General features: G+C 39.8%; 1 protein-coding gene across 4 annotated transcripts in view; it reads right to left on the reverse strand.

Annotated features, from left to right (window-relative positions):
- The window catches only part of NPNT (nephronectin), a 387,764-nt gene that overhangs the window by 167,315 nt on the left and 192,892 nt on the right, over window positions 1-27,557 (reverse strand). For 2 of the 4 annotated variants that reach the window (XM_044061299.1, XM_044061301.1), the window contains 3 exons: window positions 25,651-25,743; window positions 13,455-13,547; window positions 5,594-5,713 (listed from right to left, as the gene is read on the reverse strand). In XM_044061299.1, the coding sequence (XP_043917234.1) occupies window positions 5,594-5,713; window positions 13,455-13,547; window positions 25,651-25,743 (306 nt within the window). The remainder of the gene's footprint in view (window positions 1-5,593; window positions 5,714-13,454; window positions 13,548-25,650; window positions 25,744-27,557) is intronic. The other 2 variants (XM_044061302.1, XM_044061303.1) reach the window with 1 other exon arrangement.

The following is a 27,557-nucleotide window of genomic DNA, read 5'->3' on the forward strand; positions in this document are numbered from 1 at the left end:
ATATACTATAAACAAGGTATAGATGGAGACAGCAAACATACAGTTGTTGAGAAATACTTTTAAAAATAGAGTAAGAAAGGTTTTTTTTACAGAAACAAGGAAAAGGATAGCTAGGCAGATGGGAGGAAGAATCAAACAAGGAATTCAGCTGAGTGTAGAACACAGATCTTTATAAATAAACTGAGAAAGAAGAACAAAAGATGTTGCTTTCCATACGTAATAAATTCTTTTACATTGCTCTGCAGTGCACTGCATTTAAGTTACCATATTTTAGGCCATTCCTTAAATCGCAACAAATTTCATTTCAGTTTATCTATATCTATTTTTTGTGTCATCTCTACTAGAAAACTTTATGTCATCAGCAGAAAGACAAACTTTTTTCCTCCAAGCCTTTCACAAGGTCACTTGCAAAGACAATGAAATGTACCATTTCCATTTGTAACTCTATTGTACTTTACTGGTTACTGTCCTTGCATGTCAGTAAACTACAGTTTTCATAGAATTGTGTGCTATATTGTCTAACCATGCTGTGACCCTATGACCCACTGTAATGATGTCATATGCTCACTGATGTGCACTGATATGATGTCAGATTACTGGCTAAAATCTTTCCTGGTATTCATATCATTACTGCAACATTCAGCCATCTTGTCAAACGCAAGATTCACCAAAACTCCCTTTGATGAAAGGGAGTTGAGGAAAAATATTTTTTATGTATGTGCTCTGAGATAGTTACAGTGCTGGAAATGCCTTTTTCCTAGTAAGATGCAACCATTTCTGAAGTGATTATATAAACCATGGAATTCACGGCATAGATCTGCCAATAATTCTTCTCCCAAAAGAAAATGCTAACTTGCTGTGCTTTGGACACGTAGTTTTGTTTTTGAAGACTTATTTTGGTGATTTGATGTCATAGGTTCATAGGAAGGTACTAGGCAATCAGCCCAAGGGTCTAAGAAAGCCTAGCCAACAAGGTTCCCTGGCTTACGCCACCCAAGAAAGTTATTTTCCTGTGCCACTGTCGAGCAGAACCACAGAAGTGATCCCCGAGGTGTATTTCCTATTTCCCATCCACTCATCAAGATTTTTCTTGAAGAGTGTTAATGAGGAACTTTGCTTGACATAGATGGGTAGTTTGTTCCAGAGTATGGGAAGTCTCTGAGACAGGAATCTATCCCTCCAGCATATCCTGTTTATTGTGGTGACAAGATTTAGGTCCGTAGAGTGTGTAGCTTGGACAGATTGGGATTTCTTTAGGTGTAAAACTCTACAAATGCGGCACAGGAGCAGCAACCAAGTAAAGACAGACAGTTCGGTAAAGTCCATAAAGCGCTTTTCGTTTAATGAACATAAACTTCCTCAGATGCATAAAAAATTTTAAATAAACCACAACTTCTAAAGCACCATGTGATAAAAAGTTAACCTATCAGCATGGTGAGGGCAGCTAGGATTATATCATTGGATGGAGACTTTGACACAGAATGTTCCCTGTTAAAAAACATGTTCCTAGCCCATGCCTATCCAAATGATTTAATCGATTCCCTCACCACTTAAGTGAAAACTAAAACGTCTGCAGGAATATATACACCTATTTTATCTCCAATTTTAGACCTAAATTCATCTTTAGGTATAGTATCAGGAATATCCGATCCACCAAGTAGGTTAGAAATTCAGTCAGATTTCACCCTTAGCTTGGTCAGTACATATAGTTTAGATAGTAACCTATTATTGAACTTGGTTCTTAAAAATTGGGAATTGTTGAGATGTAACCTGGTGATGTTTAATAAACTATACTGCTCTCCTAAAATTATTTATAGGACAGGATGCAATATAAAGAACTTGTTAGAGTCAAATAGGATGCAGTCTATTAAATTCCCAGGGATGTATAAATGTCAGTCTTGTAATTATTGTAGGTTTATAGATGTGGGCAACACTTTTGTGATGAATGACCATACCTACAAATAAAAAATAGGTTCAATTGTAATTCTAAATTTGTGGTATATCTAGTTAAGTGCCAGCCCTGAGCAGTATTTTATATTGGGAAGACGGAGCGTAGGCTCCGCGAACGTGTGTATGAACATCAATATGCTATAAATAAGGGGAAGATTGAGAATGCACTAGCTAGGCATATTTCAGCTGCACCAGACCACAAATTTAAATTTAAGATAATAGATCATGTCATACATGATATTCGAGGTGGCCCTACCTCAATAAAACTTGAACTTTATTGGTAGATTCACTTAAATGCATATTATTTCCCTGGTATCAATGATGTGTGTTCGATTAAATGCATCTTGAAACTAAAACGTTTGGCTAGATAATAGAGTTCATAATTCATAATTTTTTGGGTATTCATTATTTGTGTATTTTTTATGTATTTTAGAATAATTGATCATTTGTAGTATTTAATTATTACTTTAAAAAATATCTCTTAGTTTTGATACAGCATAAGCTACTTGTCCTTCTTCCATTTCCTTTTTCTTGTCTTAGCTGTCATTAGTGCAGTTTATAGAGTAGAATGTTAGTTGGGTAATCCATTTATATAAATTATATATACATTATTATTTATATATACATCAATTCATATATATATTTACTTGCTCATTGTGTCTGTACATACACTTTTCTATTTTGTGTGTTTTTTATATACATGGTTTTGTTTAAGCATATGTTTAAGTATTTAATAACTGACACATATAGTAGTTGTAGGTAGCAACTAGTGTTTACTAACATATGCAGCGTTTTAGCAGCAGTGGAGTTAATTTAGATGTAATTCAAATGCATTTTGTTTGTATTAGAAAAGGGTTAATGTTTTGGCAATCAATGATGTCACAGCATTTTATGCTGATAGGTTAACATTTTATCACATGGTGCTTTATAAGTTGTGGTTTATTTTAATATTTTTATGCATCTAAGGAAGTTTATGTTCATTAAACAAAAAGTGCTTTATGCACTTTACCGGATTGTCTGCACTGTGCCTGCATTTGTAGAGTTTTAGACGTTTTTTCTGTGTTTTTGTGACTCAGTTTCTTAAGGTGTAGCATGTCCAACAGCTCTGGGTTTGACATAGCTTTATATGGTAGGCAGAGATCACCTTGGAGTATGCGATATGCTACAGAGTAAAGCTGAAGTTTTTTGAGACAGTCAGTGTAGGGCATCTGTTTGAGGCCAGTAATCCTCTTTGTGAGGTACTTCTGTGGCCTTTCCAGCTGCTGCAGATGTCTTGTGAGGTACATTCCAAAAGGGGCATTGTACTCTATAATGGGTCTAATGAGTGTCGACTAGAAGGGAACAATGACCTCTTTTTTCCTGGATGAGATCTCTTTTGTGATGAGGTGGGCCACGTAGAAGGACTTCCTGACTACTCTCTTATCACACATTCAGTGTTAAGTAGACTGCCACCTATGTAGTAGTTCATGGGTACAGAGTTTTTACCAAAGGGGATGACACTGCACTTTTTGGCAATGAGCTTGAGGCCATGGCTCTGACACCAGGCATCTGTCTCAGTGAGGCCCTTCTGTAGGATGTCCAGATCATTTGAGGACTCGACTATGGCTCCTAGTTTGCAGTCATCTGTGAACTTCAATAGCCAGAGGCGTTTTGTGTTAGCCTGTACTTCAAAGAAGTAGATACCAAACAGGAGAGGTCCCAGGATTGAACCCTGTGGTACTCCACTTGTCAGTGGTTTGAAGTCAGATTTGGAGTCTGAAACTTTTACAGTGTGGGTTCTGTCATTGAGCCAGTTGGCAACCCATCTTGTGATGTAGGGATTTATATCTAGTTTAGTGAGTTTAGCTATAATTCTAGAATGGGGGGGGGGGTGTCAAAAGCCTTGGCGAAGTCAAGATAGGCTGTGTGAACCACCTTACCCTCGTCTACGGCTTTGTTGACTGCCTTAAAGAAGTCGATCAGGTTCAGGAGGCATGATCTGCCTTTCACAAACCCGAACTGGGTGGGGTCCAGAGTTTGGAGATTACCAATGTCTTTGTTTATGAGTTCCATGATGATACGTTCCATGGCCTTGCAGACCAGGCTCGTCAGGCTAATAGGGCGATAATTCCCGGGATCAGTGGTGGCTCCCCCTTTGTGGAGTGGGATAACTGTTGCTGTGTGCCATTCAGTGGGCACAAAGCCTGATGTGAGGCTTTGATTGAACATGGTGCTTAGGTGGGGAGCCAGTTTGTTCTGAACTTTGTGTAAAACGCAGCCTGGGATGTTGTCCGGTCCCATGGATGCTGTGTTTTTGGCTTTAGAAAGTGCAGCTTTTACCTGTGTAGTTGTGATTACTGGGACTCTGCATTCTTCCTGTATAGATATGGGCCCTTTAGGGGGTGAGAGGGGTTTAAAGTTAGCACTGAACCTATCTGCCAGGATGTTGGCAATATCAGTTAGGTCTGTAATTTTTGTGCCATTGTGCTGTAACTGTCATTGAGATTCTTGACATAGCTATAGAATGCTTTCTGGTTGTTCTTAGAATCAGTGGTAATTTTGTTTTCGTAGCTACATTGGAGGATCTTATAAGGGATCTCAGCTTCTTACTGAGACTGACCAGGGAGCTCCCCCACTCATGGATTTTATTTTCTTTTGCAACAGTTTCTTCCTTCTGTTGTACAGTTTGTTTATGGCAGGGGACCACCAGAGTGGCTTCCTATTTTTGGAGGATAGAGTCTTGATTCTGTTTGGGATAGCATGATCCATGCACTCGTGTATGTGCTTATAGAGTGCATTCTGTCTTAAGAAGCATGAAGTTGGCTTTGGAGATTTCTTTTTACTGTGGTTTCCTTAATGAGGGGTGGGGGATGTGGATATCTAAGGTGATTTGTCAGATCGGACCAATGAGGAGTTGATTTTTGGTGTGAAACACCAGTCACTCATGTTGGTAATGACTAGGTCTAGGATATTGCTGCCCCTGGTGGGTGTGTGGATAAGTTGACCAAGGGCATTGGAATTTATGAATTCCAGAAAGCTTTGAGCGAAGGAGTTGGTACATGAGTAGTTTTACCAGTTAATGGTGGGGTAGTTGAAATCGCCCATTATTAGGGTGTTTGGTTGAATCCTAATATTTTCCAGTTTATCAAGGAAAGAGGAGTGGGAATCCTGGGGCATGGTGGGGGATCAGTAGCAAGCTACAATTTGAATTGCAGTTTTGCCCAGAGTTAGTTGCACTTGGATATCCTCGGATGCATTATGCTGAGCAACTAGCCTGGAGGTGTGGATATCCTTAATGAATATGGACACACCTCCACCTTTGGTGTTCTGGTCCAGGTTATATGGTCGAAAAGTGTAGTATGAGTTATAGCCTGGTAGTGCAGGGGTGCTTAAATTAAACTCAAATTATAGGTCAACAAATAACAACTGCTAACTGTACACACAGATAGTTTCAAATAGAAGTAAAGAGCTTAGAAAATATGAGACATGGGTCATTTAAACATTTTTTGCTCCCAGCTACAAAATAAATAAATAAATAAATAAAATAAACAGACTTTCAAAAATGCATTTTATAATGTAGCAAATTTAACATATTTGGTCATTTAGGTCACTAGTTTTTAGTACTTATCATATAAACAGAAAAGCGCTCTGCTCTGCAACTTACTTCCACAACTTCCATCTGGCATAAGCATGTAGCCATTCAGGCAGTAGCATTTATAGCTGCCAAAAGTATTCATACACCTGTGTTTGCACGGTCGAGGTTTCAGTCCACATTCATTAAGATCTGCAGGTTGCAATATAGAAAAAGTAAAACATTAGACCAAACTTTTTAAATTGCAGTGAAACACATATAAAATAGATACCAGTTGCTGTGAAATGGGAATACAAGCCTTCTAAAACTGTTTTGACCGTTATGATCATTGTGGTTGAGTTTTTTCTAAATACTTTGGAAGAGTCCATAGTAATTTCTTATATTTTACTGCCTGAATATATACATAAAAAATTATCAGCAGCTAAGTACCTTTTGTTTGGTCCGGTTCAGGCCATCTTATTAACCCATTCATTCCTCAAAAAGAGGCCTTTGGTTCATTCATTCCTTGGGGGTGAGTGGCAGGTAACTGGGGTTCAGTGCTGTCATGCTGCATCTGTATAGAGGGATTTGGGTTTTTACATTGCTCATACCCAGAAACCCATTCAGGAGTGCACGGTGGGCATAAATAATGTAACCTGCAAGCCTGCCTGCCACCCTCTCCCCTTGAAGCTAATATTCCTGAGTGGTCTCTAGCCTCCACCTAGGGCTTTAATATGGTACCATGTGCCCTAAATACATGTCCCATACTCTCTCTCCAAAGAGTAACAAACCTTCTTTGCAACTTCACTCCTGTGTTCCCCATACCATTGCTCAGCTATTAATCAAATTCTGGTTGCATGGGTCATAGCCAAGGCTTTATCCCTGTACACTGTTAGTACTAGTCATTCACTGAGTATCTCAGGTAATTGGCTAGGCTTAAAATAGCCCCGCAGGACAGCTGGCCTAGTACTCACCTATGAGTCTATTACAGAAGTATTACATTTACTGGCCTCAAACAGTTGCCCTATGCAGCCTGACTGAAAAAGCTAAGACTGTTCTCTGTTGCATACCACTTTCTCAGAGGCGATCTCTGTCTAACATGCAGAGCCATGTCCAACCCAGAATTGTTGAACATGCTCCATCTTAGCAAAACCAAATCTACTCGAGCTACACGCTCTAGGGATATAAACCTCAACACAACAATGAATAGAACATGCTGGAGGGATAGATTCCCTTCGCAGAGACTTCCCTTACTATGGAACAGGGTCCCGATCTACATAAGACAGAGCCCCTCACTATCACTCTTCAAGAGGAACTTTGATGAGTGGATGGGTAACAGAAAGTTCACACCGGGGAACACACCAACAGCACTGCTAGATAGGGGCCAAGGGTACTAGCTGCTATTACAAGGGTCTAGGGAACTACTAAAGGGACAGTGAATACCGCACAACGTGGCTGGGCTAATATATGCCTTCGGGCAGATAGCTCAGTACCAACCTATGAACCTATGGTGTGTCAGATTTATTCAGAGCACATGCAGCATTCTACCGGGTATGAAGCTGACAATTTAAACACAAAAGTGACAAATTTCCACTGTACAGTTTCTGACATGTCTTGTCTTTTTTAATAGTATATTTGTTAACTGGGCAAGTAATCTGATCCATTGTAGACCCTGTTCAGCCAAAACCAGGGCTACAAGGGCAAATGTAGCATATACATCATTGAACAGCTCAACACCGTTCTATGACTCCCTGTCAGTGATGTCAGTCTTGACATTTGGAAAACTTTAACTGTGATTCACATAAATCCAGTAAATTCCCAAACTGTCTACTATACCTTTAAATCTGCACTCTACATGCCATTGGTGGTGGCACAGAGGGATGAAGCCCTAACTATGCCCCAGATGACACACGTTCAAGTAGAAGCTCATGGGATTTAAAGTGCTAGTAGAAGATAATGGATATAGAAGGTGTTGTGGATCAAAATGTGAACAGCCACAATCCCTCCAAGGACAGTCAGTGTGATGGTGAGTATTCTGTGGGCAGGGCTATGGCTCACCAAGCCACTGTCTTGTAGTAGTAGTCCTCATTAACAAGCGCATAGGAAAATGCATTCACAGGGAGAGGGCATTATAAGGGCTTGTGGTGATGTGGATAGCACAATTCTCTGCTCACAGATGGGGAACTTAAAACAAAAATGCTCTCATTGCTGGGATGTTGGAGAAAGAACAAAACTCCCAAATGTCTACATGAATGACAGCACCTTTGTAGGGCTGCCACCATAGTGGATGTGTGGCAATGACACTATTAAGGAATATGGTCTAGAGTATTATAAAGGAAGACTTGATGGCCAGCAGGCAGTGCCAAGAAGCAATTACTGTCCTGTGACTTTCAGCTGGCACCCCATCTCATCTAGAGCAAACCAGAGTACCCATAGAAACCTACATGGAGAACATATACACACACAGAGATCAGGAATAAACTTTGACAGTACATACTATAAGGTAGCAGTCTTCAACACTGTGCCACTGCGTTGTCCTTGCTGCAGGTGTGCCACGAGCTATTCAGTAAAACTATTTTTTTGCAGATTGGTTATAGGAGAAGTATTCTATGGAGACTCTAACAGCCCACTGTTGAAGCAGTAACCCTGAGTATTAGCAACATCATCACGAAGTCTAGCTCTGTACAGAAAAACACCATCTACAGTTTGTACAGTATCTCTGCGGAAGACAGACAGAAACAGACATACAACAGATGAGGGGCAGAAAGGAGAAGGAGGAGGCTTGTTGTGCAAAGGACTGCCATTCTTAAATGCAGCAGGGCCAGAACCATACCATATAAGGATGATGGCAGAGGTCACTAGTGAATAAAAAGCAAAGGGAATGTGAAATGTGGATAGCTGGACAGAAAATATTAATCACCCAATCTACAGAAGTAAATCAGACAAAATATAAACAACATGGGAAGTGTCCTGCCAAGGAAATGCTAAAAAAATCATAAAGCTAGTACATTTGGTAGAGATCACCATACAGGATGGGACAGACAGATACAGAAATAAAGCATGCTAGATCTGAAAACCAGCTGTACAATCTACTACAGAAACAACAGGATAAATGAGTGTGAAGACAGAACTGTGCCAAGACTAACATTCTGCAGCAGACCTATTAACAGCTGTGTCTCTGGAAAGAGTCACGATATGTCATTGTGTCCGTTACTGTGGCTTTTACCCTTTGACAACGTGGGAAGGGTGCATGCACTGAAGTATATGGCTTCTGAACAGAAAAGAGAAATGCAGTATTGTGATGAATTTAAAACTGTGGCAATTCTTTGTCAAAACATAGTGAACCTGTAACATTAAATTCAGAGATAGAACAGTATGTGTGTGACTTTTGCAGGTTCTTCCCCAAACTACAAGTTTCTAGCTGACCAAAAAAAACTAAACTATTAAAACCCTCTACAATTATCAATGATATGGTCAAGTAACCCCACCCTCCCCATAGTTAATACCGCACTGCTTATCTAAATACTGAGGAGAAACTGCAGTCTTGTTTTGCATTAGCTTTTTATAATAATAATGGTAAAATTACTACAGTTCCCATTATTAATTCTGCTATATATGACATTTTGTGTGAGAGGTGTGCTTGCTTTTTTTGTGTTACAACAATTTATTGGGATGCAATGCTTAAAACAATCTTGAAATTGTGTAAAATTTTATACTTGATTAACCTCTTCCCTTAAGGAACCAAGGATACCAAAATAAAAATCACATTACAGTCATTGTGACATCAAAATACAGTATTATTAATGCATGCCATCTGATGTAAAAATATAGTATTATTAATGCATGCCATCAGATGTATGGCACTATAAGGTGAGTCAGTCAAACCTTCATGTACTAAACTACATTTAACAGATATACTGGTGAGAAAGCATTTTTTTATATTTTGGGAGCCCTAATGACATTAAATACACTTCTTTAGCCATCTTGCCACAGTTTGCAGTGTCTCTGCAACCTAAATGGAGAATGTTTCTAATTCAGTGAACTTTTTGTGTGTGTGCGTGCGTGTGTGTGTGTGTGTGTGTGTGTGTGTGTGTGTGTGTGTGTGTGTGTGTGTGTGTGTGTGCGCGCGCGTGTGGGTGTGTTGTAAGAATAAGGTGGTAAGGAGTAATCTGACAAAAACCCTTACCTGTCAGATTCACATAATTATTCCGCATGTAGAAGATTAATTACCCAATCATTTTTACAACTAACTGAAATCTCGACACACATAAGTGATCAAATCCGCCAGAGTCTGGGGAAATTCTTACTGTATAACAATGTGTTTAGTCACTTACTGTCTGTGTGTTAAACAAGATCATCCCACTGTAAGGTACCCTTGTTCCATTCTTTTTGTAAGTGAAAACTCTGTGCTTTAAAAGCCATATTGCAAGAAACTGCACAATGATTTGTTGCTACTTAAAAATTAAATATTTAGGACCCAACATTGATAATTTATAAAACCTAAGAGAAGCACTAAGATTACCACTTTCAAATTCATGTAATCTAATAACATTTATCAAAATACTGCAACTGCATTGCTCTAGGGGGGATGAAGCCCTGCCTTTGATCCAGCCGACCCATCGGACTGGTGGTGCTGCAGATGCCTGGTGGGTGGGGAAAAGGTGTGGATTTTCCAGTTTACCTACTCCAAGAGACAGAGGGAGGGAGGATTCCTGTCTGCAATATGACACCAGTGATGGTGCAATAATCCTGTAGCACATTGCTGTTAGCATGCTGGCATTGACGTGGAGGACTATAGCTAACTGATTTTATGTGCGGTGATACTCATGACATCAGCAGCTTCATCCATTTAGAACATATAAAAAATCCCAGACCCCTCGGCATGCAGGATAGTATAAATGACGCTGCTAGCTGATGTGTTCCACTTTCCTTTCCAGCCCACCAATGCTGGGATTCCTGCCCCCAAAAGGACACTACTGGGAACATTCTAGATTAAATGGTGCAGCTGATGGTCAAGTTGGAGGTCACACAAAAGAGGACAAAAGTACACTGATTTGACCAGTGTTGTAAGATGCTTTATACTCCCAGGTTAGACTATTATGCAGACTGTTGCAATCTGCTGAGAGATAGCCAAGCTATTATGTGAATACTACAGTTTTAAAAGACAAAGACACTGGTTCCTGTGACATCAACAAGTGCTACCAGTGCAACAAGTGGTACCAGTGCAACTGATACAAGCAATATTCTTAAAAGGTTAGGAACCACATGTTTTTCTGTCAAAGCCCATATTTAAACATGTATACAAGTGACCAACTTGCAGACACTATCTGGATATTAATCCTTCAGCTGTTACTAAGCTTTTAGCCTTCCCATGGAAATCCCAGCAGCTTAATGAAAGCTAACTATATCTTAAGCACAAAAAGAGAGTGGTAGCATATCAAATTAATGTTCAGGCCTTAAATAAATTGATATACATTACATGAACAGTAAGCCTTTTGAACACAGCTTCCCAAATGACCATCTGTAGGGGTCAGAAATGCTGTGGAGTATGTAAGGCATGGGAAGGAATGCCTAAGCTTAAAGGAGGGGTCAGTCAGATGGCTTGTTTGCAACCATTAGCGGCAGGGTCTAAGAATAACATGCATGTACGGGATGCTATGAAGTGCGTTAGGATGGCAGAAATGAATCCACATCACATGTTCTCTTCCACTGCTAGCTAAACAGACTCCTTTTAGATTTTGGCTCCGTTGAGCACCAGTTATGAGTGAGAGGGCATTTTTCAAATGCTTGGAGGTCAAGCTTCCAAAGAGCATTCACAGAATAACTTTTATGTGCAGTCCTTTAAGCAAGTGAGAGCATTCAACCTCAGAGCTGGCATAACTGTAGGACATGCCTGTCATAGCAACAGTAATAGGTGTTATCATTAGGATTTAGAATCAGGTCAACAGAGTGACTAAGCACAGTTGATAACTTATCTATTACTTCAGTTTTCATTATAACCACTGCTGGTGAAGATCCATATCCCAAAAATATTTACTGTCTTTTACCACTGCTTATCATAATGACTGAATATGCCCCCTATAAAAAAATCACCATAATAATTTCCTGCTCCCCCAAAATAAATAACACACCCATCTCTCAAATTCTCCCTCTCTCTCTCCATATGATTCACAAACAGTGTTGTATGTCATGGTTATGAAATTTTTTTATGCTTTATTATTAATCTCATGTTCCCGTTGAGTATTGTTCTGTGTGTTCATGGATTGTTATACAATTAAGATGTGAAAATGTTCATGACAAAACACACGTGCATAATGCTTCCCACATAACATTGTACACACTTTTACTCACAAAACTTAATCTTGGGAATTTTTTTTTTTTATAATCTTCAGCAGATGTTTGGCAATAACTGTAGGGCCCCTACATGTTATTCTACTTAGATATCAACACCACACTAGCTACACCCTGCTTATGGAATGCAATAGTAATCCTGATGAGATGGCTGTGCAAATGCTGGAATGTGGTCCACAGTATGAGGTGCCATTCCCTCATAATCACTCCTTTGTGTTAAACCAGGCATCAGTGACCAATACTTGTGATCACTGCCCCTGCTCCCCATGCGTCCATATAACGTTTCAATATACTTCTCTCTGGTCACCTACTAGAGTGAAAAAGCAGATATGATTGTATATTTATTTAACAAGGGCTCCGTAAAAATACATCCATTATACAGATATTTATGCTGAGATGTCTGTAATGCAATAAGCCTGTAACTACTCAGTATTATAGGATATTAAATGCATTCTATGCTGGAGGCACAGAGCTTATTGAAAACGCTAGCGAAGATTTTGGGAATTCTGATAAGCAAGTCCAGGTTACAAAAGCAGGAAAGATTAGTAAGACTTTTACTAAAGTTTTCAGTAAAAAGGTGCTACAAATAAAGCACAACTGAAGGACAACTATCAGCATGTGCTCTACATGTTTTCACTATGGAAAATGCACAGGTATCACTCTGATTTTTATTTATTTTTACATTTGTTAACCGGGTTAGTTTGACTGGGCCCAGACAGCCTAAAAATATACCCCTGCCAAGTATTGAACCCAGAACCGTCTGAACTGCAGATCAGTGCATTACACCACTAGGTCAACTCACCTGATGGTATCATTGTACAGAGCAGCAGAACTCGTGAAGTTAAATCCTGGTTAAATGATCCTTCTTGCACAAAGACTTCATCTGGGAAGTAAATACTGTTAATGGTAACTCTTTGAAGGGTCAGTAAAGAAGACTAAAATGCAATTGCAATGGCAAAACCTTCACTGGTCTTCAAAGTTCAAAGTGTAGGAAGTAAAAATGAATGAATTATATTCACCCATTCTCCATGTATAACCAGTAGTTTTATTCAAGTGGTATTTCATTGCTACTTCAGTCACAAAGATAAATAAGAACTATAATCTCAAACTCTAACAGGTGAAATATTCAGGATCTCCGGAGATGGGGGTACAGCAACTGTCCTGATAAGAATTTGAAACGGGGACCCAAAGCTAACTTTCAAATCAGAACATTCCTGTGCAGTTTCCTGCAATATGGCTTTTAAAGCACAGAGTTTTAGCTAGGAGAACAAAGCATAAGGTTTAGTTGCCCTTCAAAAATTAATTATGAAATCAGTTTCTTTAACTGTGAATATAAATGTTTTGTCCAAGAAAGTATGTGCAAGAAGCAATGAAAGAAAGTCTCAGAATAAAGATATTAGCATTTCGGTACAGAGGCAGTAGCAGGGATTGTGTGACTGCATGCCAGCAATGCATGCTTACAAGACTGCAGGATTTTCATTCAGGAAGCAGCCAGGAAATCAGTCTCGCTTTGAACATTCACATTCAAGCTGTCTTTGATAAGCAATGCAGGTGGAAAGAGAAAGACAGAGAACACCACCTGCATTAAAATGGACATTCTCACCCCTTGAATGTACACTTGCCATATGACGATCTCTGGGGTGGGAAAGAATGTAATCACTTCGCTGGACAGGGGGAGTTGTGTGGACCTGTTCATCTTGCAATAGTAAAAAGGCACAGTAAAGAAACACAGGATAAGTACATGCTGTACACCTCTACAAAAACAATAATCTAACAGCTGCTTTTAACAGTGACCAGGCATAAAATGATCAACAGTGAGAGCTGACTCATGAAAATATCTTAATTTTCTTTGTGTTTATTACCTGTGCAGGTTAGGATCTTTAGTGCAATCATTTCTCCTAATTCAAATGTGGATAAAATGAAATACCAATGATAGATAAACTATCTGCTACCACTACTTTATTAACAGTATTCTGCCACTGACAGCACTCCAGTTCCCGCATCTCACTTACAGCACTGAGCGAGCACCTTACATTGTAATTCCTGGACAGCACCACTTGACATGTTAGCGTTTTTGTAGCACGTCAGGGTTGCCAGTGTTGACAGGTTTTGGAGGCTGTAAAGGAAATTCTGTCTGTACACACCTCTTCCCTGAATGTTTACCCATCCCTTGAATTGACATGGCTTGTACCAGCCTGAAGAAGGATATGCACAGTTTACACTGTGACCCTCTGTGACTTTAGACCCAAGGGAACACGAATAATTAACAGATTTTTTGAACAGGTAACAGTGCCTCTGCTGGTATAGCTACAGCAAATGTCGCACACTCAAAATTATGAGTTAATTGTTTAATCTGAATGCTTTAGTCCCTGTGAAATGGTTTTCCATGATCCAACAGTTGAGGCACAGCCACCTTTCCTGCGACAGTTTATTCATCATTTGCTGTCTCGTAATCACGCTTTCCCAAAGAGCCTTTCAGCCATGATCTGGTCACAGGTAAATATATCAGACAACTTAGTGGAGACATTATTTTAGCTGAAACTGGAGTACCCAAAGAAAAGATACAAACTTGACAGTGACCAATGGTCAGGACTGAACCCCAAAGCGTGGATCTGTGAGACAGAGATAATACAACTGAACCACCACTTACTGTGTTTTAAGCTTTTGCAATAAAATAACATGCTGAATTCTTATTGTGCCGACAAACTGTGATGTCCCTGTGTACAGAAACATTTTATTGAACTGACTGGCAGTTATAAACTGGTTCTCAAGATGAAGTTTCTGACCATGGTAAATGACAAATGATTGGCCCTGGAATACCAAACAATTTAATGCATCAGTGGTGCCCACCTCTGGTCAGGGAGCTCACTGCCCCGTAGTGCTCAACAGCCTTTTCTATGATGCAAACGTGACTGAAAAGTACTGCAAAAGGGCAAGGGGTTGCACATTTTTTTGTCTTTGTTCCAGAACTATTCTGTTCATGCTAGAGAATTACTTAGCTTGCTTCCATCTGTAAAGTACCAAGTTACAAAATCATGTTTCTAGCTGCCTCAAAGCCCAGACATTCTTAAAACATCTCTGTAAGGGATTTGAGACATACTGACCTGTACCTTGCCAAGAAACAATACTGACCTGTGCATTGCCACGAAACAATCTTTTTCTGTTTACCTCCTCCCTTTATATCTACACACTGGCTGTGTATATATGTATGTATGCATGTATGCATTTATTTATTTATTTTTAATTCTATTTATTTGTTAGTGGTTACAAAGAATCAGGAGCTACTGATGTGATCCTACCATTAAACCAACATATTGGATTGTTTATTTTTGTACTTCCATTCCTGTCCACAGTGCAGGTTTACTTGTTTACGTACCACAGCCTAGCTGGTCTTCAGTGCCATATCAGAGAGCCTTAATGACACAGGAGGAGCACAGAATATGTGATAGTTTTAAAATTAAAACTTACCTCCCTCTCCAGAGAACCACCCATTACTGAGAAAGCCTTGTATTTGGATTAAAGTCATAACTAGTAAAACATTTTGAGATGTGTTCATATAATCCCTTCTAAAGGTTACGGAGCTGAATGCAGATTTCTAGTATTATTCATTGGAACTAGAAAACCATATAAAGTATAGTGTGACTATAAAGTGGGAAGAGTGAAAGATTTTTTCATTACAAATTTTCCAACTTTCTTGGTGGTTAGTGTTCTTTGAAAATTCTGCTTCATTGCAATAGGCTATTTTCAGACACACTGCATGCACTGCACAAAAGCTGTGGACTGAACAGTTCTGATTCTCACAGAACTGCATTGTATTGCTGCAGATGTAGTGTGTTAGCTTCTCCGGTGACATACAGGGATAAAGTTCGGACTACAACCCAGTTGACCCAGGTTCTTTTAACAGCTTGGGTGATTGATGGGACGGGAGGGAGGATGGGCACATCTGTTCTGGGTGGAGGGTGACATCTACATGGGGTATGCACAGCAATAAGAGCTTACTGACAGAGGCTGGGAAGTCAGTTGTGATGTGTTTCAGCTAGGGGGCACAGGGCAGCTTGCTGATGGAAGCTCCATGTGGAAGTGTGAAGTGGTATAATGTGGTCTGTCCATTGCATGTCCTCTCAGTAACTGTCAATCACACACACCAGGGAGGAATGAGGAAAGCTATAAGCAGTAAAGAAAAAACAGGTAGATGGTTGGGCAGCATGACCCCCCCCCTCCCCCAAGATATCCTCAGGCTCCATTCTGACCTGACTCCTGCTGTAAATCGGTATTAGTCCAGGGGAAACTGGAGTGGTTGGCAGACCTAGCATGGATGTGGGAAACTGGGACATCTGTCAGGATGATATCTGGGGAGAAAAAGAAGGCAACACCCCCCCCCAAAAAAAAAATAGTAGTATGTTACTGTACATCAGGAAACAAGGAATGTGTTTGGTACATATTACATATGCACATCAGCTAGCCAGCATGAATAATAGCACTTACACCACTTGGAGGTAACTTTACTACATTCCTGAGCTGTCTGCAGAGAGTGTAACAAAGCACAGTTACTGTGGAGCAATACCAGGATTCAAGTTCATTCATGTGATTAAACATATGCAAGAGCACACGTTAAATGCATAAATAAGAGGCAATAAAATGAAAAATAGAATGGCCCTCCCTTTCAGGTTCCTGGATTATACTATTGGTCTGGAAGCAAATATCCTGCTGCAATGACTGTTGGTCCTCCGTGTATCCTTTGTTCTTTATCCACTTCAAGAAACTACATTTCTGGCATTTTGTCTGCTCCTATACAGGGGAAAGTAGGGATGGGTGATGGCAAATAGAGGAGATGTGGGGAAATGGGTCACCACTATCAACATATGCTCTGATCTTGCACTAAGAGTAATATGCTGTGGGGAAAAAATGTATGATCCAGTCCTGTTTGCCCTTGGGAAAGTCATTCCTCGGATGGCTTGGAATTTTGGATTCTAGGGCTCCACTCCATACTACCAGGCCCCAGACTTACTGAATGAAAATGTCTGTTACACATTCGGGCTGTAGTTTTTGCTATTATATTTTAACATTGGATAGTACTTACCAAATATATTAGTAATGGTTGCATGGTTACAGTAATAGTATTTGATGCTCTTTCCAAATGGCTCTGTACTTCAAACAGCTGAATGACCTTTGGTGCACTTTTCTATTTGCAGTGGATACATTAGGTAGTATACAACACCTAGTGTCTATTGTCAAACGTGTGTTAATTTGTTGGCAGGTAGTCTGTGTTTGCACTATTTACAATAATCTAATAAAGTTGTTTTCTTCACAAAGAAATAACAGGAAGAATAAAACAAGTAAAGGAAAAAATAAGCAATAAAAGGCTATATGTAAAAGAATAAAATACATTAACAAATAAAATGCATGGTAAAAGTAAGCAAAGTCTGCACTTCATTTCAAAACACCTGTTTTATGAAAGCATAGCTTGTATACATAGGTCATTTAGGAGAGTTTAAAATTACTGACTGTGGGGGACTCCCCCAGCCAACTAGGTGGCATGTCCAAATGATACAGCCTCTGATAACCAAAGGCACAGATTCTAGAGAATTCAAGTTGTACCTCTTTAGGTTCCAGCAGCTTCACGGGAGAGGGCAATTATAGGGAATGGAGAGGCCAATATTAGACAAGGACAGCTTACAAGTATGAGGGACTCCAGTCAGGAAGGGCTAAATAAACCACAAATACAGTTTTAAAAATAATTTGTTGATGAATAGCCCAACCAGTGAAACTCTGGCAAAACTGGCATAATGTGATGCCAGTATGATAGCCCTGTAACTAGTTATGTCATGGAGTTTTAAAATACATTAAAGAGGCCAGGTTCGCAGTCTGGAAGCCCTATGTTTAGGATATTGCAGCCATTCAAGGGAGAGGACACCAGGCATGACCCTGTACAAGACGTGTGTGGAACAAGGTGCTAACAGTAATGTTCCTGAGATGGAAACAGAAGGATGTGGCACTAGCAGAAACCTGCTCTTATAAAGTTAATTTGTTGTCAAATTAAATGCTATTGGATTCTAGCTTAATCACCCCTATAAGTGATGTTAGGGGACAAAGCTAGAGCAAATCTTGAAAGGTGGTATGTATAACAAAAACAACTGCCTTCAAGGTATTAAGTTTCAGTCAATTCACTGTCATCCGGCCATGGATTATATTCCAAGTCTTCAGCTACATTGCTAATGTTAGATACAGGTTCCTGAGAAAACCAGTAGTAAAACTAGATGTTGTCAGAATAACAACAGTATTGCAAACCTCATCTTTTAGTGACATTGCCTAAGGGAACATGCACGTGGTGAAAAGTAATGGTCCCTAATGTAAAGCCCTGCAGTACACTGCAAGTAACACAGTTGGAAGCAGAGGTGAGGGCCAATCAAGATCCAGAATTACACTGGCGATGTCACAGCAGTATCATAACTGGTCATGAAGGATGGTATGATCCACTGTGTTAGATGCTAATGAGACATCCCACTGAATAGAATAGAACAGAATAATAATGCTGATCTCAAACCATAGGGATAAGTAAAATGCTAGTGAAGAAGACCTCAGTAGTGAGACTCATACCGTGGTCCTATGGTATCACACTTTACAATCCTGCCAGAGTTACAAATGGTAGACATTATTTGCTATGGCACATATTCACATTATATACATAGACATATACATATGGATGAGCATGTGCATTCTACCTACGCACACACACCAGCTATGCTAGTCATATACAGCTCTCGTCTCCTGCAGCTCAGCAACTATATAACTGCTCCATCTTGCACAAGCTGGTTGTATTTGAAGGAAGGCAGACCAGTATGAGCCTATGAGCCCATTATGTGGGAAATGTTTTGCACCTTAGTGAAATTCCTCACACAGTGAAATGCAAGAGAGCAACAGTACACAGGAACAGCTAACAAAAAAGTATAGTGTCATTATATTTCTGAATTATACTGGCAACTCCTTTGTAATAATCTATCAGCAGTGATCTGTTCTGCATAGCACCATCTGAAAGTATGTTGCATGGTGCAGCTAAAACTTCCGAATGTATGTTTGTGTGGGCATATTTCTGTAAGCCAAGCCAGACCAACAATGGCTTCACACTGAACAGTGTTGTGTACCATCAGCATAAATGATAACCACTGCTAAACAGTGCCTTGTGCAGTGTTGATGAGGATGGTACACAACAGTGTTGTCCTGCTTTGCACAAACATCATAAATGTATAACCCTCTCAAAGTGTATTCAGCAATATTGATAAGGATGATGCACATGTCTCTCCTGTTTCACACCATAAGCACAAATGTAGACTCCCCCATAGTGCCTTGTACAATACTGAAAATGATGATGTACAGTGTTGCCCTGCATTGTATCGTAAAAAAAATGCTATGCAACCTCAGAGCACCTTGTACATTTTAGTAATGTAGGGTACATAGGCAGCTATGATACCTACCCTTCCTCACTCTCTGTAGTGTACACAAGCTTTGCTGTGCTTCCCTTTTGAGGACAGGAATGAAGAGGCTATGCCTGCTATCTCCCATCTGTTTGGGGAGCAATAAGGACTGCACAACTGCAGATGTAGCAAGCCCTGGTTTCCATTGGAGACTGATAGCTGATATAAGATGGCCACCTTGGGGGTTTATGTTTGAGGTGATGCCATTGCATGGATGGGCACCACTCTGCACTGGGCTGTGGATAATTCAAAGGCACATTCTAGCACAAAAAGGGGAGTAGCTAGGATATACAAAAAATCCTCAGCTAGCCAGTATAATACTATGAAACCCCTCTCCCAGTCTTTTCCCAGTGCAGTGGTGATTCACATTTCCACTTAGCCACAGGGTCACCTCTATAAGGAGGTCCATTCTAGCAAGGGGTTATGCTGGAGTATCATCACTATGCATGATTCACTGAGGAGGAAGGGATGATGAGAAGAAGCTGAAATCTAAAGGTAGTGATTAATGGAATGAGAAAAAAAAGTTGTAAAGAAATTATATGAAGGCTTCATGACCTCTATGATGTGTGGCCTCTGTAATACTGTACATCTGTAAAGTAGTGCTACTGATATGATTCAGTAATACCGCACACTTCTTCCTTGCTCCCTGGAGTACCCACAGTACCTGTGTGTTCCATGATACACATCTTGCTATGCCATGTACCCACTGTAGCACTGTATACCACTGTATGGCAGTGCCAAATATATGATTCACTAATCCCTCACATTCCTTCAAACTGCCCTAAGCATCCACAATGCTGTTACAACCCAAAATGCACAGACTGTAATGATGTGCATGCCTTCTGTTGCTAAAACCCCAAAGGTGATACAGATACATAGATGTATAGAAACATAGACTGTTTCTAGGCTAACGACTTGGGAGGGGACCTTTCTAAGCCTACCCAAATTTTCCCCAAAAGAATAATGATGTCCTGTATCCAAATAGGACATTGAGAGCCAGTCATTTATAAGCTATCGTTGTCCATAATGGACATGGGTGCCAGGCCTGGAGTAAATTTCCTATTTCCCATCCGTTGGTCTAGGTTGAGTTTAAACTGGGTAATAGACAAACTCAGCTTCACATGGATGGGAAACCTGTTCCATAGGAGGGGAATCTCTGGGACACAAATCTGTCCTTCCAGCATGTCCTCTTTATGTCACAGACAAAATTCAGGTCCCTAGACCTTGTATTTCTGGTACTGTTTGACTTATGAATATGTAGAAGATTCATAAATGTGGGGTTTGTGGGTGCCTTGTAAGCTAGGCATAGAGCACCCCTCAGTAATCTATAGCAGACTGAGTAGAGGGAAAGGGATTTAAGGTGCTCTGCACAAGGCAGGTTTGTTATGCCTTGTATTCTTTTTGTAAGGAACCGTTGAGGTCACTATAGTTGCTGCATGTGCCTGGTCAGATACATACCAAAGGGAGCATTGTACTCTATGATTGGTCTGATAAGGGTGGAGTACCATGGGATAATGACATCTTTGGACCTAGTTGCTATGCCCTCACTTATAACTTGCACGACATAAAATGATTTTCTCACCATTGCGGCCACATGGTGGTCAAAGGTAAGGCAACTGCCTACATGCTTACCCACATCCCTGACCATTGGGTCAACTCTTAGGGGAGTATGGTAATTAGCCAGAATAGCTATACTTTGTATCTGTTGGGTAAACAATGTCACCCTACTCTGATCCTTCCAGTTCTTTCTGTACATCATTCTGTGCTCAGTGCACTAAGAAAATGAATGTGGTGCTCCTGCACTCCATTTGTTTGCTTGTCACTTGAGAAATACCTGATTCAGGGCCTGAAAAGAACATCTGTCAGACACTCAGCAATCAGGTGAGTGTCTGCAATACAGCTTGTAAGCAGTTATAAAGGCAACTATGAATCCTATACTTTGTCTTCATTTTTTAATCACTAGTCCATTTGTGAAATTGTTCCACATATTTGTTTGTGTAGGGACAAAAGCTGCATTACATGAAAGCATCATGAGACTTTTGCCCAAGGAATAAAAAGTCTCCAATACATTGGGGCAGAATCAGTATTAACAATCTGGCTTCATTTTTCACTTTTTATATACACAATGTTACTTATGTTAGAAACACATTAACACTGAAACAAAAGCATGTGTGTTGTATATCTTCCTCTCAGTGAGTGCAACATTCTGTAATTAAACATTTTCTGGTCTCAAAAAGTCTGACAGAAATAATATTTATAGTGTGGACTATAAGTACTGAGCCAAAAAGCATATTATTATTATCTAGCGTTGCTTTTGGCAAGCCTTTCACTCCTTTTGATCTTATAATTTGTCTTTTTTGGAATTTGTGGACTGGAGAATACAATGCAATGCAGTCTGCTGCAGTACGGCAAGTAAGAATGCAGATAATAAACAGACATAATTGAAACACTAGACTATGCACTAAAAAAAGAACAAAAATTACTTCAGAATGTATATAAGAGAAATTCTGCACAGCTTTAGCATGCAAGTCTCTCCCAAAAAATGTGTACAGACACATGATACAGACAAACGTGTACACGCGTGCATGTTGAGTACACACACACACACACACACACACACACACACACACACACACACACACACACACACACACACACACACACACACACACAAACACACAATGGGGCTGAGGAAAGACAGCAGGAAGTCTGGGATATGAAGAGCAGTCAGGGAGCATACAGCAACTAAAATGGGTGGGGAGGCCGTGGAGTGTAGTTCTGACATACTGTACAAATAATGAGCAGAAGAGATTGCAGAGAGATATTATGGAAAAAGAAATATGACAGGGCTGTGTCTACCCAATGAGTTATTTACATCTAGTGAAACAGCATTTGGAACAGAGGAAAAGTGGTAAATCTACCAGACAATGTTCATAAACAAATTTCAAATAGCTAAAAATTGAAATGGATTTCCAAGATAAATGTAAGAAACGTGTCATGTTTAACCAAATAACTGGAGCAAACATTGCACAAATAAACTAAAAAACAAAACGAAAGCGAAGAATTTCCAAGTCACCCTAGCCTCGTATGTTCAGAAGTAAAATATTGCAAAAAGAGAGCTTGTGGAGTCACCAAAATTAAAAACAAGGTTTTATTAATTGTAGTTAAGTGTTTTTGTTCTAACATCAGAACTACTTATACAGCAAACTAACCACTTTTAAGTACCCATTGTTTCAATCCATCAATTAGCTTATTTAAAAAAGTTAAATAAACACTATGCCATGAATAAAAATTCTCATTAAAAAAACCAGTGTGCAAGAAATAATGAAAATGTACCAAACATTTACATTTAAACATGCATATACCAACAAAAATTTGTTTAAAGATGCTATAAATAGTCATAAAAATAGTTGTAAAACCAATAAAAAATCATAATTTTGATGCTCTTAATTTTAGGGCACTACTTTTGGAAATGGTCTCAATGTGAACAATCTTTAACAGGGAAACTCCTAATATGGCTGACCATGGTTGTGTCTAGAACCCACTGGTCCATGGTCCTGCATCCCATGAGAGGTCCTAAATAAATGTCAGTCAGGTCAGCAGAAAGAGGTCCAGTTAAGTCAGTCTCCTTTGAGATTTGGCTAGAACTCGCTAGGACTGATAGAAGGCCAATGCAGGCTAATGCTTGCAGTCCTCCTCGTTCTATAGTGGGGATTCATCCTCTTTGAAAACTCGGGTGTTATAGAGTAAAAAAGAAATGAAGCTATGAGCTGAGGGGTGACAGAATCTTTCTCCCATGTGTCAGTTTCTGTTTCCTTTTCTGGCCGTCTTTGAGCAGGTCCTGAGTGGTCAGTCCAGATAGGACAGCATCAAAAAACCAAGGTATCCAGAATTGTCTGCCAGAGCTTATCCTTAATTGAGGAAAGCATAAGTTACACTTTCTGCCACACATACGCACTCACAGTCCTTCTATCCCATCCACAGCATCTGCACAATCTAAGCTGCAGCCAGAAACATGAAAGTCACTGCAGAAGCTGTGGAAGAATCTCTGCCAAGTCCTCCTTGATTTCAGATGACAAGAGGCCTTCCACCAGTACTCTAGCCTGATTCACATGGTAAGACTGAATTTCTGAACTGGTGAGACAGTCAATTAGGAGACCGGAGTCAAAAGATGACAAAGGATAATAACACTTTGCCAACTCTGTTCACAGATTTGGCTTCCTTTTTGCATCTCCTGGACATTTGCTGAGTTGGACCTAAGAAATTATGTAGCAATATTCTCTAAGATGCTTAGTGATTATGTCATTCCACTCCACTGGGTCTTATAGAGACCATGCACCTTCTTGTTAGCAGAGTGAGATGAATTCAGATGTTTTCAGGCTGAATACGTGAAACCCTGGCTTCCTCATCCTTTTTGCCATCATATTATTTGAGACATTTCTAGAGAGAAGAGATAGAAGCTACAGGTCAAAGTAAAGTGCTACTTATGGATAGCAATACGGACAAGAGGCCAATGATCTCTATGTCCTCTGAAAGTGCTTCCAAGGAAACTGAGAGAGACCCTATCCTACCCCACCCCTAGCTCCAAAGGGGGAATAGTCTAGGTTCACCTGGGACATTAGACAAGAAGCATATGGAATATATCAGTAGTCATGTAGCAGAGCACTAATGCCAGGGGAAGACCATACCAGATACAGCACTGAGCAATGAGAGGTGTCTTCAGTACCTGTTATTGCTGATACCTGCATTCTGCAAGGGCACAATCCTGCACCTTTTAGGACAAGTCACGAGACAACAAACTGCATTCATGTTCAGTGTCCAACCCTTTACCAAAGCCTGAACCAGTGTAGATGGGGCCACAAGAATCTCCTCAACTCTAACCAGTGAGTCACACATGATCTTGGGGGCAGGAGTGAATATATGCCAGGTGGTGCTACTGAACCTTCACTGGAGACTCTACAGACATCTTTACAAGCTGTCAAGCTGTAGCTAAACAATATCATGCTCTGAACACTTCAGTGGGTGATGAGGTACAAACAACCTGGGATTCATTTAACAGTGGATTTGCTAGGGGATGCACCTTTCACACTCCTTTCACTGCCTGAGGATGGGTGAAAATGAATATCCCTCACTAGCTAAAGAGGAATTCAAGACTCTCAAACAATCTGAGGTCTCCTTTTGGGTGGACTTTACATGAGGAGGAGGTGGTTTTGGTCAATGTCCAGCCTCTGATTTTCTTAACTTCTCCTGTTGATCCAGCATCAATGTGGGATTGCACCAAAGACTGTCCTGCCTGTCTCTGTAGCTGGCAATCTACAGCTGCTGTTTGCAAAATGCCAGTGCAGGCTTCTAGGTAGAAGTACTGGCACTTGGGGTAATGCTTCACATCATACATTTTTCTCGTGCAGTAATGGCAGTAGCTGAGTGGTGGCTGCTTCGTTAGCTGATAACTGTAGGAACATCTTGAAAGCTTTGGCTCTGAATGTTTGAATTTGTTTGCCGACCTTTCAAGGTGTAGATCTTCAATAAAAATAAAGAATTCGGCATTGCTGCAGCTAAGCGTACACTTCCAGCCCAGCATGTAACATCATGACGTGCACTACAAGGAGGTACACATGCTCTTAAGAAAGAGCCTGTAAAAAAATTCACTGCATTTCTTTCACAATCACAGTTTATTTGTCCAAAATGGTGGCACTGGAATTATAGATGGCATTCTTCTGACAGAGCACCATTATGTACACTCGAACACAATCTCAAGTTAATGACATGCTTGCAAATGTAACGGGGGGAAAAGTGCATGCTCACTTCTGAATACAAAACTATTAATCTTTAAGAACAGCATTTAATAACAACCATTAAAAAAGTTTAATTAATCTAAGCACTACCACAGTCACCAAAATTTTTTTTGAGGTTTAATGACTAAACAATGACTTAGTAGACATGGAGCAGACAAAACCAGCTACCTTTCCAGCCAGTTAGTCATGCCGAAATGCATCAACAGTTTGGTTACAGACATCTTTCAAAATTTACAAGTATATTTTCTTGTTCTGTAAATTCACTCTTGTACACTGTAAAAACTCCTCTCCTGATGCTTCTAAAAATAGCTATCTATCCTTCATTCTGTTGGCCTATCTTGGCAACCACTGAGTAAAAGTTAATCACCAGAACATTGCGTGGTTACGTCAGGTATGTGCAGCATTTTAACAAGTCTCCTTGGAAGTTTACTAATCTGCCTAGAGTTCAAGGTTAATAGTCATATGAACAATATACCACCTCAACATTTTCTTGACACTGAAATATAGGCTAATAAAGCATCTTCTTCCTTACCCTGATTGCAGGTTTTTCCAGTAAATCCAGGGTGACACTTGCATTTATTTGGTCCTACACATTCCCCATGCTTGCATGCTGGTTGACACAAAGCTGTTGGAAATCAAAGATAAAGACTTATCAGGCAGAAACACACAATCGCTTTTCAAATAAACAGAAGTGTACATAGCTACTTCCATATGTTAACTGCCACATCCTGTCACACACAGCCTACCTTTTGCAACTGTTTTTAATGTATTGTTTTCACTTATAGCTAATATTTCTAAATGACTATTTGACTTTTGCAGGCAGTTAGGAGCCATGCATTTGATCAGCAGTGGTACCTCCAGCCACTAGGCAGAGTGAAATCAGAACAACATTTTACAGGGGCACTTTTATACTGAATGTATGACATACTTGTAATACATAAATGTGGGTCAGCAAATCAACATGGCAATAGCTGTACAAATCACTGGACTGTGTGTGGTTACCAGAAGCCACTCACTCAAGGTGGAGCAAAGTTCCCAGCATCCTGTCCAGTGAAAAAGAAAATATGGCTGCCACTGCATGTAAGAGCTTGGATTTTCAGAACTCTTATAGTGGTAGCAAGATACATTTCCAGATGATACTGGATCCATTCTGTCAGATGCTTGGAGGAAACTGAATCCCCACCCCCACATCTAAGGTAACAGGCCACTCATGTACAGTGCTGAATCTGCAGGTGAGCTTCTTTGAAGCAACACAGTGAGACGTAGGTGGGACCAAAAACACAGCTTTAATTGAACAGAACAAAGTGCATTACAGAATCAATCAACAATACATAAAATATGCTTGTCTGGCATATCTTTAAGTTAGTTGTATGCTTTCCAAGAAATAGGGCTGTTAAAATGCTAAATAAATGACAACAAACAAAAGTGTCACAGAAATATTTGACATCTAATCACTTTTATCAGATTACCTGGCTGGAAGGAAGTGATTTATAACACTGACAGACAGTTACTGCTACATGGTATATGTGAGGGATTATACAGTAGCTACTCAGAATGACATGTAATAAAATGAATGTCACTTGAACAGATGACATGAATGCTCAGAGCAGCAAATCAACTTTCACATTATCATCCCATCTGTTTAACAGTAACTGGCTGTATTTCTTTGCCAGCTTTCTTAGAGTGATGCCATTTGTTTTAAAATCCAAGTGCATGATAAAATCACACCTCTTTACTCAAACCATTTTGCTTAGTTACTGCTGTTGCTCCAGACCAATCAGAATGCAGCATTAAAGGATCATGATGACTTCAATGACATCCATTTTACTAATAAAATGCTCTTAGCTCTTGTACTCACTCAGCTAAGTATAAACTAACAAACTATCAAGGCGCAAGTCTTCTACAGAATGAAACATAACCTTAACACTTATGTGGAAGAAAGAATGGTTCATATACAGTAACATAAAAGGTTAGTGGCTAACAATTCTTATTTAAACAATTCTAGAAATAAGTACTACATAACACAGCAGCAGAGGCTGCACTGGATGACAGTTTGTTATGAACATCAGACTGGTGAGCATTAAATCTGTGTTATCCATTGACTGGATTTGATGTCCAAAACTACATATGAACTTCAAGACACCTGTCATGTCATGCAAAAGTCCAGTACTGCCAGCTTGCAACTTCAACTAGATCTTCTGAACATGGATTTTCACAAAATGAAAGGGAAATGGTTAGTGTCAATCCGGGAGTTGGATCACCAAAGAAAAGGAACGGAGCACAAAATAGATTACATCCTTTAATGGAATGACAAAAGGTTCCACTAAAACATTTTAATCAATGAGATGGGGAGAAATACAAAATAGTTTCTGATCTGAAAGAGTTTAATAAATGGGAATAGACTGGATGCATTTACAACTTTGAGGGCAGCTCAACTGA

This window comes from Protopterus annectens, chromosome 2.part0, assembly GCF_019279795.1.
Source record: "Protopterus annectens isolate FY-2018-M chromosome 2.part0, PAN1.0, whole genome shotgun sequence".
NCBI lineage: Eukaryota > Metazoa > Chordata > Ceratodontiformes > Protopteridae > Protopterus > Protopterus annectens.